This window comes from Peromyscus eremicus, chromosome 5 (assembly GCF_949786415.1).
Source record: "Peromyscus eremicus chromosome 5, PerEre_H2_v1, whole genome shotgun sequence".
NCBI lineage: Eukaryota > Metazoa > Chordata > Mammalia > Rodentia > Cricetidae > Peromyscus > Peromyscus eremicus.
Window position 1 is genome coordinate 77,424,219 of NC_081420.1, and position 19,335 is coordinate 77,443,553.

The following is a 19,335-nucleotide window of genomic DNA, read 5'->3' on the forward strand; positions in this document are numbered from 1 at the left end:
AGAGCATAAAACCAAAGCACATTTTGGTTCACTCTATAACAAATCTTTTCAAACAAATTCCTTTGGCTCTAGCAAGATTTATGTACAAAAGCTAAAGGTTTCTGTCCTCCAGCCCTAAATAGAGGCATTTGGAATACAGCTAAGAGGTTTGTTCCAGCTGTTTTCAGCTAAGAGCCCACGAGCTTGCCTCCTGGAGGCACTTTAGACTTTACATATTTAAAACTAATAGACTGGGTCAGGCAGAGGACACGCTTGAGGTCTGCATCTGATCAGAGGGGAGGATGGAGGAATCGCGGATACCACGCTAGCGGCATTAAATAGGACTCATTTGAAAAAAATGCATTTTAGAGCAATTACTGAAAACATTTGAAACAGTATGCATGTCAACTGTGCTATCCAGAGGCCGGCAACACCCATCAGTTGATTTCATTGTTTTTAGGGAACCCTCTCGGATGCTCCCTACCCTATGCACTGGCTACCGACAGATATTCTAGAAAACAGCCTATACTTAAGGCTCACTGTCCAATGTGACTAGGAATTTGTTTTATACATTAGTTTCATCCTTTTAACAGCAGTAACCACCAGCTCTGGAGTTCTTTGACCTTTTATGTGCTCTGCTAACCTTTTCCTCAATACTTAATAAATCGGCCTGACTTACGTAGCTACCCAAGAACTGAGATGATAACAGGTTTATAGACATTGTCAATTTGCTGAAACACACTCTGACTTCCACTTTAGATAATGAAATTATAGCTATGTTATAAATAAATGCAAATAAACATGCATCTATTATCTGGGGGAATGTTTACTTAATGACTCAGGGATGGTGGCAATTCAAATACATGTTATTCCTTTTGGCAAATGCTAAAATCAGTATGCATACATCTGTAGCTACTTAACTTCCCTACATTCAACACAGAAGCATTTTTTATTATTACTATACCAAGGCATGAACTCTTCAATTGTAATCCCAAGATCATTTCTCACTCACCCCAAAGAATTAAGTAAGCTGCCTAAAATGAATTGAAGCATAAAGATACCTTGGCAATTCCACTATTATGAAAAAATAAATGAATGACTATCTCTAGGCTTTAAAATGTGCTGCCAGGGGGGCACCACATACTGATTTTAGGTTCTTTAGTATTGTTGCTACTCAAAACAGACAAATTTCAGGAAAAGAAACACATAGATCGTTTCTGTTCTGTAAACAGTGGCAATTCAGAAGTGGCCCATTTTCAAATACTATATATCAGTTAAAACCCTCCCCTCATGACAGACAACCATAACAAAGTTGGCCTGATGAAGGTCCAGATTTCACAGAGACATGGGCTTCTATCTCCTACAGACACAAGAAAGACTCGGCAATTCTTTCAGCTTGAGTTAAATAAGAGAAAACGCAGTTTGTGTTTCCAGAAGCCGGAGCGGCGTGTTTTCCAGTGAGTTTCTTGTTCTCATTTTACTATTTTAAGAGTACTGGTCACTCCCAGTGTTTCTGTAAGACGGGATCTGGTTCCCGGTGGCTGACAGTTCTCGTGGCGGGATGCTTTCCCTAAAAACAGTCTCCAAAAAACTGTTTTTATTCGTATTTAGCTCCACTGTATTTATCTACAAAATACCATTTCAGTGGAGTCAGGCCAATAAAAGAAACAGCTTACTAGAATTTCAGTTGACTTTGTTAAAGGAAATTATTTTAAATTAATGTGGCTTCTGGACTGCTGCCGTTTCTGACCTCAGAACACATATTCCTTCTAATTTCTGCTGTGAACATTTGTTTATTTAAGTGAAATTCCAGCTCACGAATGTCAACCATGATGGAGTCTCAGCCTTCCTGCCACTATTCTGTCCTTTGTCTAAACAAGGGCAGCCGCACGCCGCCGCATTAGCATGCACAGCCACATCGTACCCTTCCGTGAAGTCATCTATGTATTTTTGGTAAGATCTTTAACAACTTCCACGCCCGGCCGTGAAATAGAACAAGGCTGTTTTGTTTTCAGACAGTAACAATTTCATCTCTGGTTTACTAGATGGCGCTCCGAATATTTTTCCATATGTTTTTCACAGAGAGAACTTGACATCAGTGTGGGTTACCTTGACCAGTGAATGCAGGCTCTTTTCACCAAACATGTCCCAGAGGAAGGTCAGGTCCTCCTGGCTATCCACATGTGGCTGCAGCTGGGCGGGCAGAGCAGCCAACAGCTCATACAGACCTATAAAATGAAAATAAAACACAAAGTATAATCTTAGGGTGATCTCATTAATTTCACTGAAGGTGTATGTGTAAGTGACGGCTGGAACATGTCATTTTTACTGGATTTGTATTCTGGGCCATCAAGCAAAACAGTTCTCTCAAGAAGCAGAGGAAGTGTTTTGATTTTTAAATTCCAAAGAAGTATATATTAGCAGGATAGCTTTTTTTTTTCCTTTCACACTTGTCCACATTTTACAGTCATGCAAGTTTACATAACCCAAGACAGAAAATGTGTACAGTTCTCAAAAAAAGAAAAAGAAGAAAGAAAAGGCATGCATTCCTTTCCTTAGCCGTTACTGCATTCCCCTCTTATTAGCCATGGAGCGGAATGAGTCATGAGGAGGAAAAACTTCCTTAGGAGAAAATGGATATAGTGGTCTCAAAAAAGGCTTTGTAGTTTGCAAAGAATCCCTAGTAACATAAAGCTTCAGAATATTTGCATTATCTAACATGCACATAAAGTTCTGCTATGTAGGGCAAAATCAACCCCACATGGTGATTCACAGGCTGTTCCAACACTGTGGACTATGGCTTTTCCCAAAAGGACTGTGCAGATTGTAGTTTACATCTGCAGTGTACAAAGTTTATTTGCTTCCCCTCTGGTGGCAGATGCAGGCTGCTGTGACACTCCTGGCAGAGATGCTAGAGGCAGACAGAAGCACAGTGTTCCACAGGAGCCCCCCACCGGACCCATCCATCGCAGTCAGAAGTGGCCAGAATCCAGTCTAAGGACTGTTACAGTGCTCGCTCAGGGCTCAGGAGGGAGGGGACCAGGCAGGAGTCGATATCAGATCCCAGCACATGGTGCATTTTCTAGCAAGATTACATGAGGTAAAAAGGACAAAATTCCTTTTATTTCTGTCTGTTGTCAACAAAAACACTGAGACCCTCAGAGGCAGCAACACACGGAGCTGTTATCCCGAGTCTGCGTAAGGGGGCTGCCGTTCATCATAGGGACAGCTTTACAAGACATTTAACAAGCAAAGAACAGTAAATTAGGGACTCTTGATTAGTGCATCCATTATATTTCTAACACATAGCAGTGCTAATTTACAGGCAAATGCACGGGGCACCACTGTAAGTTCAGATATCTAACTATGGATATCTGATTGAATCCAAACATCCCAGGGGCTGTATTTAGCCAAAAATAGTCATAAGAGTAACCCCGAATTAGACTATGAAAGAAATCCAATTATATTTTTTAAGTATTTGTGATATTTTATATTAATTCTCTTTAAAACCTGGCTCTCTGCCTAAACCAGCTCTTCTTTACAATTAACAAAGACTTTAAAATATCTCCACATAACTCCACCTATCATGCCGTACTCACACCCTCCCTCCCTTCCTAACTCCCACAAAGAGATACATCCCCACACTCGACAATTGTTGGCGTCAGTGGTCATGTCAGAGACTTAAAATGTAAAATTATGTAAAAAGAGGGATTTTTTTTTTCCTGCTGATTTCAGGAGTTGTAAAAAAACAATGGCTATTCCTTGGTAAAAATGACTTCAGGGTTAATTAAGGATAGTAAACCAATTTTGATCTAACTTACACGGTATAATTGCTAGGAAAGTCACATAAGTCAATACACCAAAAGCCCCTGGCATGTGGTAAATGTATAATATAGTTTTCATAGGCAACTCAGTGAAATCTGCTACTAATTATTGCTGAAAAACCGACAGATCAATATTTGATCCCCGTCTCTATATTTAAAGCATTTTGTGTGATTTATCTGACCCTTAAGTCCTTTGTGTTAAACGAGCCAGGGGGGTCAAGTCATCACAAGGGAACCCACAAGAACCACTAACCTGGACTCATAGGAGCTCACAGATTCTGGACCAACAGCTAAAAAGCCTGTATGGGACTAACGTAGGCCCTCTACATACGTGTGACAGTTGTGTAGCTTGGTCTACCTGTGGGACTCTGAGCAGCGGGAGCAGGGCCTGTCTCTGACGCTTTGGCAGGCTTTTGGGGATCTATTCCCCACACTGGGTTGCCTCGCCCAGTCTTAATATGGGGGGAGGAGTTTAGTCCTACCTTAACTTGTTATGCCATGCTTTGTTGATACCCATGGGAGGCCTGCCCTGAACAGAAACAGAGGAGGAATGGATTGGGGGGGGGGGCAGAAGGGAGGTGGGGGGAGGGAATGGGAGGAGAGGAGGGAGGGGAAACTACGGTCAGGATATAAAATAAATGAATCAATTAAAAAAAAACAAAAGGTAAGTTGTACATGTAAAACTAAACCAACACACACATAAAAGTGAACAGAAAGCTGTGACTGAAGTGTGAAGAGTGTTTCACATCGCCATAGCTGACTGCCCCAGACTGGATAATTAATAAGAAACGCAAGTTTACTTGGGCCCCAACATGAAGGTGAGGCACCTCAGGAGACCATCTGCACTATGCCATCCCATGGTAGAATCCAGAAAAGTGAAAGAGTAAGAGGTGACAGAATGCTTGTACATAACCAGCTCACTCCTGCACAAGGAACACTATCTATTCACGAGGGATGAACCCTACTGGACTGACCTCCTCTTAAGGGCCTCACTTTCCCCATACTGTTACCCCTGGAAGTAAGCTCACGGCACCTGAAATTTGAGGAATACATTCGAATCACAGCAGGTTGTTTCAGTGACAATTTCCTGGCTGCCACACTTGGCTGTGGTCGGTGTAAGAAGTTAACTGGAAGGAAGGGAGTGACGTGCAAGTCTGTATCAGTTCTTAAAACAACACGTGACTCCACAGTGATCTCAAAATAAAAACGGCAATACAAAAATACTAAGGTCAAATGGTTGTCTTAAAATTTCAATGGAATCAAGGGGCTCTGAGCCCAATGCACTTGGTATAAAATAACATTTTTTCCTTGATGCATCTTCCTCTAGAACAAAACACCACACTGCATTCCAATGGTCCAGAGTCAAAATAGCTTCAGCAGGCATTCCAAGTGGATACAGCATCACGCCCCTTTACACATGGAAAGTGTTAATTCTACACAAGTATTGCTTATATTTTGTGAAACAAGCCATTTCATACTTTGAGTTTTAAAAAATAATTTTCCTGCTAGTAAAGTCTCAGAAACCTGAGTTTTCTGCCTTCTCTAGCATTACACAATCCTTATTGATATGTCATTACCACAATCTGTCATTCCGGTGACAACCACAGTCCCTTCAGCTACCTGATCTGGCAGCCAGAACCAATATTAGAAGAGACAGGTTAGTGTCAACCATAAATTAAAAGCACAGAGGCAGAGCCAAGAGGCCAGAAGCGTGCAGTCTCCAAGAAGGCAACAGAGGTGTTAGAAGCCACTGGTCTACGAGCAAAATGGAGCAAGTCTATGTCCTGACACGAGACTGAAAATAAACCTATGTTCGAGTCCCAACAGTGAAGAATATTCTTGAAGTCCAACCAAATGTTTCCAGGACTAGAGATTTACAGGGCACATCTTTTAATTTTTTTTTAACTTATTCTTAGTTTCTGAGCAAAAACTGGCATAATAAAATTTACCCTACATTTTGTAATCATGCAAACTCAACAAGTTATTCTAATAAACAATTACAGCAGAGACAGATCATGTGCTTTAAAGTACAAAACTGACTGGGTTGCTGTCCCCTGGGGTTTACAGTGCAGCCCACAAGGAAGCGTGAGGGAAAGGAGGGTCAACTCCTGCCAAGGAGGAAGAAGAAATCAGGAAAGAAGAAATACCCGAGTTAGGTGTTTATGATTTGAGCCCAAAAGCACATGTTGGGAATTCCCCAATGTAGTATGTTGGGAGGTAAAAATTAGATGTGACTGGGCCATGACGACATTGTCTGAAGGAATTAACACTAGTATCCTCTAATATGGTTCCTTACATGGTAGATGCGAATTCATTATAAAAAGCAAGGTCAGCCTCTCCTGTGTCTCCTCTCCCCCTCCTCCTCCTTCCTCCCACCATCTAAGGACACTGGAAAGCATGCCCCATGCCGTCCCACACTGCCCCTTCAGTGCTCAACTAGATCTTTAGAACCATGAGGTGATCAATTTCTTTTCCTTATCAATTAGTCAGTCCAACACTGGTCACCCTTACCCAAGGTCCCCAGAACATGATAGTATATGCAAACATGTGTAATGCTGCACTGTTTCCTATGTATACTTTTGTGCCTTGGGGTGATTATTACACAAAATGGAAGTCATATGATGGACACAAGCACCATGATACTATGACCTATAAGTAAGGCCACATAAATGACTAAGGAGCAGGTGACCTCTGCAGTGTGGAGACACTCGACAAGGGGCTAATTCACACTCCAGGTGGGATGCTGCAAAATTTCATCACCCTACTCAAGAAGGTGCACAATTTAAAGCTTATGAGTTGTTTATTTCTGGAATTTTCCATTTAATATTCTTAGACCACAGTTGATGGCAGATAATGGAAACTACAGAAAGCAAAGTCCTTGGAAACTACTATATTCTGTTTGGCAGCACAAAATGGGCTAAGTCTTTTTAAAGCAAATTCCTAAGAATCAACGTTTAGTGAGGTCTTATGTTCAAATCACTATTCTAGCTCACCGAATTGAGAAAACACCTTTCTCTGCCTCCAGCATTCTTATGATCTTTGATAATATATAAGACATACAGATAGGTGGGTATACCAAACATGAAACAACCATAAATATAAGAGTAATATAAGAATCTCCCCTTTTCCTGAGACAATATGGATCCAAAATATATCTTCTAAGTAAACAAATATACAATTAAACTACAAACTATATATATATGTATAAAAGTTTGTAATATGGCAGTAAGTTAAACATCAAATTCATTGTTTGCGAAACAGATAAAATGTTCATGCCTTTCTTGTGGATAACCCACTCTTAGCACCTTCATATGTTTCACGGAACCATTCTATTTAAAGGCTTGGCAATGACTTCCTCACTTTTGGTACCATTTTTAGAATTAGAACATGCCATTTTTACCTCTGGGCAAACTGTGAGATCGGTGTGTTCTCCTTAACCATATGGTATGCCACCGTAAACTGTATTCTGCTGGTTGGGTTTTTCCTTCTCACTTGAGTGCATGTTTCATTATCTCTACAATGGAATCTTTTAACTATTTTTTTAAGTATCTTTAACATCTGCAAATATAAGATTCTCCTCTAAGAAACCAGAAATACCCTACAGCTGCCTAAGATCGTGCTGGGACAGCAGACAGCGATCACCCCACCGGTGCACAGGTACACAGAGCCCAAGAAGCCAAGCCGGCATGTCTACAAGGCTCGCTAGTAATCTCTTTATGGGCGTGTAGCTAAAACTCAAGTGGGTAAGTGCCACCCGAGACTCCCACATGGGCCGTTAAGAAGCCCAGGACAGAGGCAAAACCCAGCAAATGAAAACCACAGATCAAGGCCAGCCTCCTCCTGCTGCAATGTCCTGCCGGCGCCCTCTACTGACGAAACTTATCATTGACAGCGGCAAAGGAAAAGTACATCAATGTCTCATCAATTTCCACAGAGCAGACAATGAAATCTGCAGCTGAGGCTGAGGGGTAGTTAAATGTAAACTGGATTCATCTACAGACTGATCTGAGTGTGAGTGTCTCTTCTTTGGGGGAGGGGCTGCCTTTGATACAATTAAAGCTATTGATGAGTAAAAATTGAGGCTTTATTAAATTGAGGCTTTATTTGAAAGAGAAAGCCTATTAAATCAAAGGCTTGAATTGACAATGTTTGTCAATTTGTATTACATTTGCTTATCATGCTTGAGAAAGGGGAAGGAGAGAGAGAGGAGAGCAGAGAAGAGAGAGGGAGAGGGAGAGGGAAAGAGAGAGAGAAAGAGAGAGACAGAGACAGAGAGACAGAGACAGAGAGAGAGACCAAGACCAAGCAGAGAAACAGAGAGCCATGCCAGGGTGCCTGTGTAGAGGAGTTGGTTCTTGCCTTCCACCACGAGGGTCCTGGGACTGAATTCAATCCATCAGTTACTATGTCAAGTGAGCCATCTCAAGGGCCCTGCTTGCCTATTTTTAATAGCATGCAAACCCTGAACTCAACATCTCAGTTGGGGGAAATGAACTAAGCCTACATTCTAAATTAAACAAACAACGAACACTTTCACAATGACTGAATTTTACATGTCACCTTGACTGGATGACAGGGGTCCCCAATCACTCATAGAACCATAGTAGTTCTGGGTGTGCCCATGGGGGTACTCCTGGGAGAAATACACATTTGAATCAGAGACTGAGTACAGATGAACCTCCTATCCCTAACCACATGTTCAGGCACCATGCACAGAGGGAGAGCCAATTCCCTTTCTGTCTGAACTGGTAAAGCCACCTTCTCATGTTCACACAGCAAACACAACAGCGCCCAGCTCTTTGAACTTCAAACTCCAGTGCTTATCCCAGCACCCCAATCCTCATCACAGCACTCGTTCTCAGCCTTAACAGTCGGACAGTGGCCTACACTACTGGCTCCTCCTTCTCAAGCCTTGATTAATCACAGCAGGGTCCCCTGGGTTTCCAGGATGCAGACAGTGGCCCATGGGACTTCTTGGCTTCTACAATAGAGGGAAATGATAACCTGTGATTTCCTCTTACGATGTGTATGTATACATATAAATAAACATACAGATCTTATATTGATTGTGATCCCTAGAGAACATTTATACAACTCTTCCCTATCAAAATAACACCTGATTTAAACTTCTTCACAAATGTATGGTAGCTAAGAAAGAATGGTTTCCTCGCATTAACACAAGAAACAGAAGCTGAGATTGTACTGCATAGACAAAGCACCTGCCTAGCATTCGTGAAGCTCTGCCTTTGACTGTCAGCATTGCCAAAGTAATTAATATATTAATATATAATTATATAATTAATATATAATTAATATAATATATTAATATATTAGTAAATTCCTAAACATGGGAAACACCACAGAAAATGCCATGAGCTATGGAAGATGTTCAGAATAACTGGGTGGACTGCAGATAGACACTAAGATTTTAAACAGGTCACTGGCTCCTGCTGTTTGCTAATGAAATCTTGCAACCTAGTCCCTCCTTTCCAGAGCATTGTATATGGCAAATTCCAATATACTAATGAGAACACTCTCGGTACAACATCAAATAGATCATTCTGTGAGCCAAGGCACTAAGCCATCCCCTGTGGGCCAGAGTCTTTGTTTACTTATATGATTGGATTTAAATGTGTTGGCACTGGCTTCATTAGCCATGATTTAAACCTGCCTCTTTTCCTTGAAGGTTAAAAACTACATGGTTTCAGCCACTGAACTGTTGGACTGGACTTAAATATGGTGTGACTATCTTCCCTGCAGCAATGTTCAATAAAATGCCAATATCCGTCATTATCCTTAAAGATAAAAGACTTACTTGTCTAGGCAACAACCTCTGGTTCAAAATCAGGTTGAGGTTTGTCATAATCTGGGCAGTATGGCTGACAGAGGCCAGTCAGCACTGAACACACAGGTCCAAGTCAACTGATGGTCATTCAACACTGAATGGACACATTTAAATCATGAAGCATCAATGTTTGGAACAGTAGTACTGTGAAAATAAACTCGTGTTGTTCCCTAATCCTCCTCCCTTTACATCACAGAGGCTGGGGAAAGCAGGAATACTGACCTAATTCATAAAAATCATAATTATGGTGAGCAAGTGTTTCTCAGGAAGTTGCAACACACTCATCAAGTGTCATCACCTTGGTTAATAAGATCTTTCAACATTTTAAGTTAACTAACCACTAGAATATATCAGAGGACTTTTTTTAAAAAGACATGGTGCCGGTATATGGCCCAAGCTGGCCTCAAAACTCGTAATTGGCCTGCCTGTCTCCATCTTCAGAGTGCCGGGGTTATGATCGTGCACCCCCACAGACCTGAGGAAAACAGCAAAGTGGACCAAGACTAGCATGACAGAAGCAGAGGCAGGGAGAGGAGCCGCGCCAAAGAGGATGCAAGGTGGAGGAAAAGGGAGCTCCAAGGGCTTCATAAGCTGCCACTGAGGACACGGGGGCTGTTCAGGTCTAGACATGCTGAACTTGAAATAGCCCAGGCAGCAGGCAGACACACAGTGGACGCAGACATCAGGAGAGTAACGGGGCAGAATAGGTTAAAGATTCACACTTGGGACATAAAAGGCATCTAAGCCCACAGTCCTGGGTAATACTCCCGAGAGCATCAGGCTGAAGGCACAAAAGCAGCCCACCTCCCCAAGATGCAAGACGAGAAAGAAGGCGGGACGCACAACCACTCAGAGAGGAGGCCCAGGGGATGGAACCCTAAAAACAAGTCTAGAAAGAATCAACAATCTACCCTATAAACACGGAGACAAGAAGGCTGAAAACTGGCCTCTGGTTGAACTGACAGAGCAGACTGAAGGAAGGAGGCTAAAATCAGGAAGAAACATGGCCAAGGCAGTAAACACAAGCAGCCCTTAGACGTTTTAGCACAAAAGAAGACTGTTACTTCTAAGTCAATACAGGTTTGTTCTTAGGGTTTTGTTATGTTTTGTTTAAGATAAATAAGATCCAGGCCTAGTAGCACAGACCTGTAATCTCAGCCCCTCAGGGGGCTGAAGGAAGCTGATCAGAAGTTCAGGATCAGCGTGTACTATGGAGTGAATTCAGGGCCAGAGATTGGTCTCAAAATCAAAGGGAAAGAAGGGTGGGGATGGAGCGTGGAGGTCGAGCCCTTGTCTGGAATGCATGAGGTCCTACATGCAATATCCAGTCACTACTCTATGAATATCCTATGAATGATCAAGTCAGCACATGTGTATACTAACAGCAACAGGACGGCACAGCAGGAAAAATCTACTACAGATTTTGCACCCCAGTGAGTGTATCGAGGTAGATCTAGGCACAGGATCCATACACAGGAGAAAGGAAAACAAGGTAGGGCTGGCTGGCTGCAGCTGTCTGCTCTCCAGAGGTGACAGCACATAAGAGAGCGTATTTAGAGGAGACACCATGGTCATTCCTTTGTGTTTGTGACAATATTTTCAGTCAACTAGGCAGCACCGTCATCTGCTGAAAGTAAGGCCAGCAGAGAATGGCTAGAGTTTCCAAAGGTTAGACACATGGCCTAACCGATTTATACCCAGAAGGTATAAACTGACATATATTATTGGCAAGATAGTCATATAAAGTTGGCAGCCCCTTGGATGGAAAAATCCACCTCCATCCCAAAGTCACTGCAGTCCTAAGTGACAGAGGGCCACCTGCAGGATCTACATGGACCTGATGCCCATGTTATCTAAGGAAGAGACTGGGAGCTGAGGCAACGACTTTCATTTTTCCTGTGTATGTTACAAGACAGATATTATCATTTTAAAGCTGAAATTCTGAGCAACAGTCTGACCTAGTTTTTCTCCAGAGCACAGCTCAGAGCCTCCTCAGGAGTTCTGTTCCAGCCACAGAAGACAGCACTCGCTCCACCCTGAGGTTTTGACTACCTGACACCAGCTCCCTGGTAGCTGTCACAGTCCCTCCCTTCGGCTCAAGACTCCCCAAAAGACAAAGCAAGCCTTGGGACATGCCTACACCTTAGCTCCCCTCTTGGATGACACATCTACACCACTCCAGGTGCAGCATGACATACCAGAGATTTTAGGGGTGCATCTAGGCATCTGGCTAGCTTCCTGATCCCCTCACATTACAGTACAGTTCCTCATCTTGTGGCGAGCCCCAATCATAAAATTATTTCGTTCCTACTTCCTAACTGTAAGCTTGCTACTGTTACAAATTGTAATGTTAAGTATTTTTGAAGATAGCAAGCTGCCAAGGGGGGGTCGCGACCCACAGATTGAGAACAGCTGCTCTAGCTCTCTCCTGACCTCACTCTAAATAATGACGCTCGCTACATCAGGCACCATGGAGGGACTGGGGTACACTGATGGGAAGGGAAAAGAACAAAGCTGTCTCCCAGGCAGCACAAGAGCCAGACACTGTCACAAATGTTGTGACTTTGACAGGCACTATGAGGAGGGGCCTGTGGCAGGAACATGGGACAGTGCAATGTAAATCATTTCAGGAACAGCTTCCCTAAGGACACAGTGACTGTGTGTGAGACAACTGGGAAGGGCAGGCATTAACTATAGGGCACTGAAGTAAGGAGAAGAGAAATCTCATAGAAGGGGAACCCCATTTCAGAGGCGGTATGTAGAGTGGCATACCTAAACTCTGTTACCAAATAAAATACTAACTCTGCAACTGGGCCATCTAGGTGGGATCTCTGAGCATCTACGTTTTCATCCTTGTAACTGCAGCTCCAGGGGATCCACGTCCTTTTCTGAACTCTATGGGCACCCATACTCCGTGTACAAAACCACACACAGACAGACACATAAACCCATAATATAAAATAAAATAAATCTTAAAAACAAAACCAAACAGGCAGTGGTCACTGTGCATCTGGTAAAGAATGAGAGATGAGGAAGTCGGGAAGTCCAATATGATCACACCCTGAGTCCAGTCAGGTTACATTTACCCAGTGAAACGCACGAGGGAAAAGAGAAACATGACAAAGGGTCTCAAAACTGCTTAATTTCAAGATCGAGATGATCATTCATCTTTCAGCCAGACTGGATTGACAGATGTCTACAGGGTCAGCAAAGCACAGGGCTAGACAGCTTCTGTCCAGCTCGGAACACATCCAACAGACAAACAAATGTCCATTCAAATGATTCTATCCTCCTAGCTCTACACAACTGACTTCCATAGAGATGGCAGAGAGCAGCTCACTGGACATAGGATCATTGTTTCGTGAGCACGAACAGTGGCATCCCCATTCTGTGGGGCAAACTGATACTTAGAGAATCCTGGCTATCTTCAGAAATGTTGAAAAGAGCAATATAATTCATCTCAAGGAGAATTATTTTAATAGATCTTGGTTGGGGGATTTTAGGTTTAGTTTTCTCGGCAATTTTTCTAAAACTTCTTAATATAATTAATATATTCATAAGAAAACTGTAGAAAATTCCCACTTCAAGTTTCTTATTTACTGTTTCAAAGTGTTGATTTTTTTCATCTTCCATTTCAAAGGCTATATTAATTTTTGGAAAGAACTTGAGATTTGAACCATAACAAGAATATCTTTCATATAGGATACAACATATTCCAACAACAACATCAATCACATATTCCAACAACAACATCAATCAGGAACTTATACAAGAGGCTAGAGGAATGTCTCAGTCAGTAAAGTGCTTATGAGTTTGATCCCCAGAGCCTACTTACAAATGCTGAGTGTGGGAGCCTGCCTTTGTAAGCCCAGTGCTGGCTAGGGAGCTAGACAGGTGGATCTCTGGGCTCACTGGCCAGCCAGCTAATCTAGACTAACTGGTGAACTTCAGGCCAATAAGAAAGCCTCCATCAAAAGAAGTAGACAGCCTGCTTGAGGATGACTCCTGGGGTTTTCTTCTAGTACACACACACACACACACACACACACTCACACACTCACATACATTTACCATGCACACACACGTTGTGGAATAATCTTTTTGTACACTGTGAAGATGTGTCTTTGACAAGGAGCCAAGGAGCCTTCTGATTGGTTTAATAAAGAGCTGAATGGCCAACAGCTAGGCAGGAAGAAGTTAGGTGGGACTTCCAGGCACAGAGAGAAAAGGAGATGAATCTAGGCGTGGGAGGGATGCCAAAGGACACAGAGAGGAAACAGGAGGTACAAGATGGAAGAGAGGTAAAAAACCACAAGGCAAAAATGTAGCTTAATATAAATGGATTAAGTTATAAGAGATAGTGGACAAGCCTAAGCTATAGGCCGAGCTTTCATAATTAATAATAATAAATCTCCATGTCTTTTTTGTGTGTGTGAGCTGGCAGTCTAGAAAAATCCATCTACACACACACACACATGCACATTAAGGGGAAAAACAATTTATCCAACCAAACAATTTTACCAACCGAATCACAAAATGGTGATGGTGATGTCGAATCATGAATGACAAAGAGTCATTTGGTAGAACAACTGTACAAATTCATCTCTATTATTAAAATAATCTTCTCCACCACTAAGGTGGGAATGGGAAGACAAGAACAGGGGAGAATGCCAGAGGAAAACTGCCCAGCTGCCACGCTTGTCTAATGACCAGGAGCCATCTTTTCATCAAGATGACTATAAAGTCAGGACAAGCCATCTGTTCTACATCAAAGCAAGCCACAAGCACAGCAGAAAGGAAAGATTGACTTCCAAAGGGCTAGTGGTCTGGAAACCCCAAAGAAATTACACAGCAAAACACGCGAGCTGGGATTTCACGAGCACATCTTGCATGGAGGTGAGTCATTTCTGCTTATGTAGACTAGATGCCTGGATGAAAGTAATAACCAACATGTAATATGCACAGGAGGCCTGAGCAAAGTGAGGAGCAGACATGAGAAGCACAATGCAGTTAGCCTCAAGTCTGTATGTGGGGAGGGGACCACAAGAATCCAAGAGAAAAGTGTCTGGGTTCAAAGGAGACAGGGATGCTTGGAAGGTGTCTGGGAGCAGGGAGCAGGGAGCAGGGTGTAGTTGGGGACAGAGAACATGAAGCAACATGATTCTGTAGTAATGAGTCTTCAGAATAAAGGGCAGTTGTCACACTCCAGTCTACCCTACTGGTAAACCTACAGCTTGAACAACAGAGAGTGTGAAGCAAAGATGCAGCTTGATGAGTTCTATGTAATGAATACTGACATAGTTATTTTAATCTTAAATCTTGACTTCAAGTAATTTTTAAACTAATAGAGGCTGGTTGTGTTAGTGCGTGCCTGTAACCAATCACTCAGGAAGTGGAGGCAGGATGAACAGGAGTTCAAGGCTAGCTTTGGCTACATGAGTGACTGTCTCAAGAAACAAACAAAGGTGGGGGCTGGGAAGATAATTTAGCCAGTGATGACCTGAGTTTGATCCCCCAGAATCCATATAAAACAACAACGTAAACTGTTGATGCCACACATTTGAAATCTCAAGGCTGCAGAGGCCAATATAGGTGGACCTCTTGGAGCTCACTGGCCAGCTGGCCAGCCTAGCCCATAAGCAAGCGCCAGACCAGTGAGCAAATTTGTCTTTAAACAGGAAAAAAGTAGACAACACTGAGAAATGACACCTGAGGATGACACCTCAGGGTGAACTCTGGTCCCCAAGTGCACACAGACTAAGCACACAGACACAGAAACAGCTAACATTCCTTCGCATTCCTCTCCATTGCTCTGTGTGTGTGGCTTATGTGTGTGTTCGTACATATATGGGTGCACACATGCCTGTGGCAGCCAGCAGTGGACATCGATCAGGTGAGGTGTCCTCCTCAACCCACCTAATATTTAAGACAGAGTCTCTCGCTGAATGTGTAGCTCACTGTTTGACTAAAATGGCTGGCTAGAAAGTTCCAGAGGTCTGGCTGTCTCCATCTCCCCAGCACTAGGATTACAGATTTGTGCCACCCTGCTATTAGTTGAGCTGAGGATCCAAACTCAGACCCTCATTCTTGCGTGGCGGGCACATTACTGCCAGAACCGTCTCCCTAGCCCTCTCTAGTGCTTGTTAAGAAATCTAGGCCACAGCCAATATAAAAGGTGTCACTGTACATATCACAGATGCTCTGAAAATCGGAGGGGAAAGACGACAAAGCATAGACCTCAGCCTCATCATCTAAACTATAAATTATTTAGAATAATTCATTTCCTACTGTTTTTCACTATATTTGGTCAACTATAACTTACTGCTAACTCACCCAAAAGAAATGAATTTCATGCTAAAATGTAGCACTGACTCTCAAAACAATGACAGAGCTCAAAAGAAAAGTGCTAGAAAAGGCAGAAGCATGAGCAGGACTATTCCAGCTCCAGGAAGCTGCTTCTGTAAAAATACAGCATTCTGTACAAGACAGTAGTGGCTCCCCAGAGAATAAATGGCTCAGAGTTTGATGAAAGTGTCCCTGCAGTGAACGCTTCACTCCGCTTGCAGATTCCAGATGCTCTACATTCCTGACATCAGGGTGGAAACATTTACTGGTAGTCTAGAGAAATTTAATGCCATCATTCTTGTCATATCCCTCATAGCTTCATTACTAGCTCGAGTCTGGGGAAGCTATAAGCCTACGCTAAATGAGAAAAAGGGTGTCCTCTGTGTTCAGCCGCCCTGGACACAAGAAGCAACCGAAACGTTTAGAAAGTATTTAGCAAAAGACTTGGCAAACAGGAACAATTATGGATTTGCTTTTTTCTTAGTTTGGATATTTGCATTCTACCCAATATGGACAGGCAGTGAACCAAACCATTTCACTATAACCTGGGGCTAATAACCACTAAAGAACGCATATCAACGCCCAGAACAACACTGTTAAATTTTATGGTATTAATAAAATGGGACACCAAGTAAATTTTCCACTTTCTTAAAGGTAAAATAATCAGCACTATTTAGTGCCATTCCTAATGGGCCTCAATTTTTCTCATTTAAAGCATGGTTTATTTCCAAAAGTGCCTATATGACTAAAATCCTTGAATTCAACAGAAACATTCTCCTCATTACACTATCCCTCAACTTCAAACAACATTAAAGCATTTGGCACACTGAGATTTTTAAATATGCAGAACAACTTAAATAATCCCAATATTGCAGCTTGGTTAATAACAATAATAGGCAATTCGTTCAATTACCTGGGAGTCTATAAAATCAGGGTGAGTTCCCAGAAAGCAAGTGCATACATTCACCCAGAACTTTCATGTTTAGGAGCTATCTCTATGCTTGAAGAGGCTCCTGATTGTAATTAACTCCAAGTCAGTAGCCTGTGGCTTTACACAAAGTATTCCATCACCACCAAAGCAAGCAGGATAGAACTTGGATTTTTGTTTTCAACAGTGTTCACACAAAAGATACAGGCACAGAAAAGTAAAAATGACTTCCAAAACTTACAGTCTATAGTCAATAGCCACTCTTTAATCATTGACATCATAGCCAACCAGTTACTGAGCCAGCGGGGATGGAGTAAGTTGGGTATAGAAGTTATGGGGTTTGAATGAGAAAGTCCTTCATAGGCCTCATGCACTTGAATGCCTGGCCATCAGTTGGTAGCACTGTTTGGGGATGTTTCGGAAGTTTAGTTTTGTTGGTGGAAGACTAGAGACAGTCTTCCTGAGTCTAAAAACTCCTCACCATTTCTATCTGCTCTCTCTGCTTCATGTTAGTGGTTGAAACGTGAGCTCTCAGCTTCTTGTTCCTGCAGCCATGCCTGTTACCTGCTACTATGATTCCCTGCCATGATGGACCCTGGCCCCTCTCTAGCCACAAGCCCAAATAAACTCTGTCTTCTATAAGTTGCTTTGGTCATGGTGTTTTATCAGAGCAATAGAAAGTAACTAATATTCAAGCTAAAACATCATATTTGCTATTTATGGCATGATAAGGCTTTTTCAATCTATTTTGAAGCTTACTGTTAATTAAAATTAAACATATAGTTAAACCAGATAAAGTAGGAAGTGGAGCTGTATCATGCATCTGTACCCTCAAAGGCTTATTGATAAGTATCAAGTACAAGAAAATATTCTGGCAGAGCGCAGGGGATGGGACCATCTTTAATGCTTCTCTCTTCAGGGTTGTCCTGAAAAATCCTTCACTATGTCCCCAAGACACACCTATTAGTCAGCTATGCACCAAGTGAGTTCCTAAGACACTTCCTGTCATCCAAAAGAGATCAAGACCCATTGTCCTCAGGGAAAGATACTGTTGAGTAGTAAAAACTAAGGTACTTCCATACATGCATTTTAAAAATAAATATCTAAGCTGTAAAAATGTCTTATTTGTGTTAAAAATAACAAATCGGTGATTTACACCTAAAAACAGACAAGTGGATGCTTTCCAACCTTTCTGCCCACACTCAACTCTTCTCTAAACAGATGAAATTTTGCTTTCAAGAGAACTCATAGCTACCTGGAAATGCAAAATCTTTCCTCTCAAAAGACCAAAAGTGGGGCTGGGAAAGCTAAGGCTACCTTCCCTCAGACTCTACATACGTTGCTTAATGAACCTGTGTGCTTCATAAAAGAGGACACCCTTCCCAACAAGAGGAAGGTGGTTCTCTGATCAAAGGCATGTAAGCGATTAGCCTCCTTCCCACAGAGCCAAACAAATCCCCCAGGCTGTGCAAGTGCTCATCAGCACGCTTCAGATAACATCCACTCATAATGCTTACTCTCATGTATGCTTGGGAGAGTAACACTTCGCCCAATCACAGCTATATAGAGCCACATATCCTACTGACCAAAACAGAGCAAAGACTTAGAATGAGTACAAGGAAGCAACAAATAGTAATTAGAAGAGTAATGCCAACACAGAGGTCTCCCAGATGCCTTTTTCCCCACCACAGAGACCAGCCAGCACGCAGTTACATGCCCAGAAACCTTACTCTGCTATGGAAGCAAACTGAAAATTGGAAACATCATGCGGTCAAATGCAGTGTACGCCCCCCTGAAAGCGACTGGAAGAAAAGTGCACCCAAGTTGAGACTTGATTTTCCACAATGAAATCCACCAACAAGGGGAAAAGTCCTTACATGTGGCTTTGGGGTTTAGTTTGGTTTATTTTTATTTCTTTTTTTTTTTTTTAATGTTTTCTTTTAGACAAGGTCTCACTATGTAACTCTTGCCAGTTTGGCTTATTTTTGAGACAGGATCTTGCTATGTAGCCCAGGTTGGTCTCAAAGTCATGCTCTTCCTGCCTCAGCTTCCCAAGTGATAGGACTTCAGTGTGCTATAGCATACCTGACCAGTCCTTGAGGACTGGTTTGCTTTAAATGAACAGTAACACAGTGTCTTAGTTAGAGTTTCTATAACTGTGAAGAGACACCATGACCACAGTAATACATATAAAGGAAAATATTTAATTGGGGCTGGCTTACAGTTCAGAGGTTTAGTCCATTATCATCATGACAGGATGCATGGTAGCATGCAGGCAGACATGATGCTGGAGAAGTAGTTGAGAGTTCTACATTTTGATCCACAGCCAGCAGGAAGTAAACTGTCCCACACTGGGTGTAGCTTGAGCATATATGAGACCTCAAAGCCCCAACAGTGACATACTTCCTCAAACA

At 42.3% G+C, this 19,335-nt stretch overlaps 1 protein-coding gene across 1 annotated transcript in view; it reads right to left on the minus strand.

Annotated features, from left to right (window-relative positions):
* The window catches only part of Mpp7 (MAGUK p55 scaffold protein 7), a 145,438-nt gene that overhangs the window by 112,794 nt on the left and 13,309 nt on the right, over positions 1-19,335 (minus strand). The window contains exon 2 of the mRNA XM_059263755.1: positions 2,089-2,207. Coding sequence (XP_059119738.1) covers positions 2,089-2,207 — 119 coding nt within the window. The remainder of the gene's footprint in view (positions 1-2,088; positions 2,208-19,335) is intronic.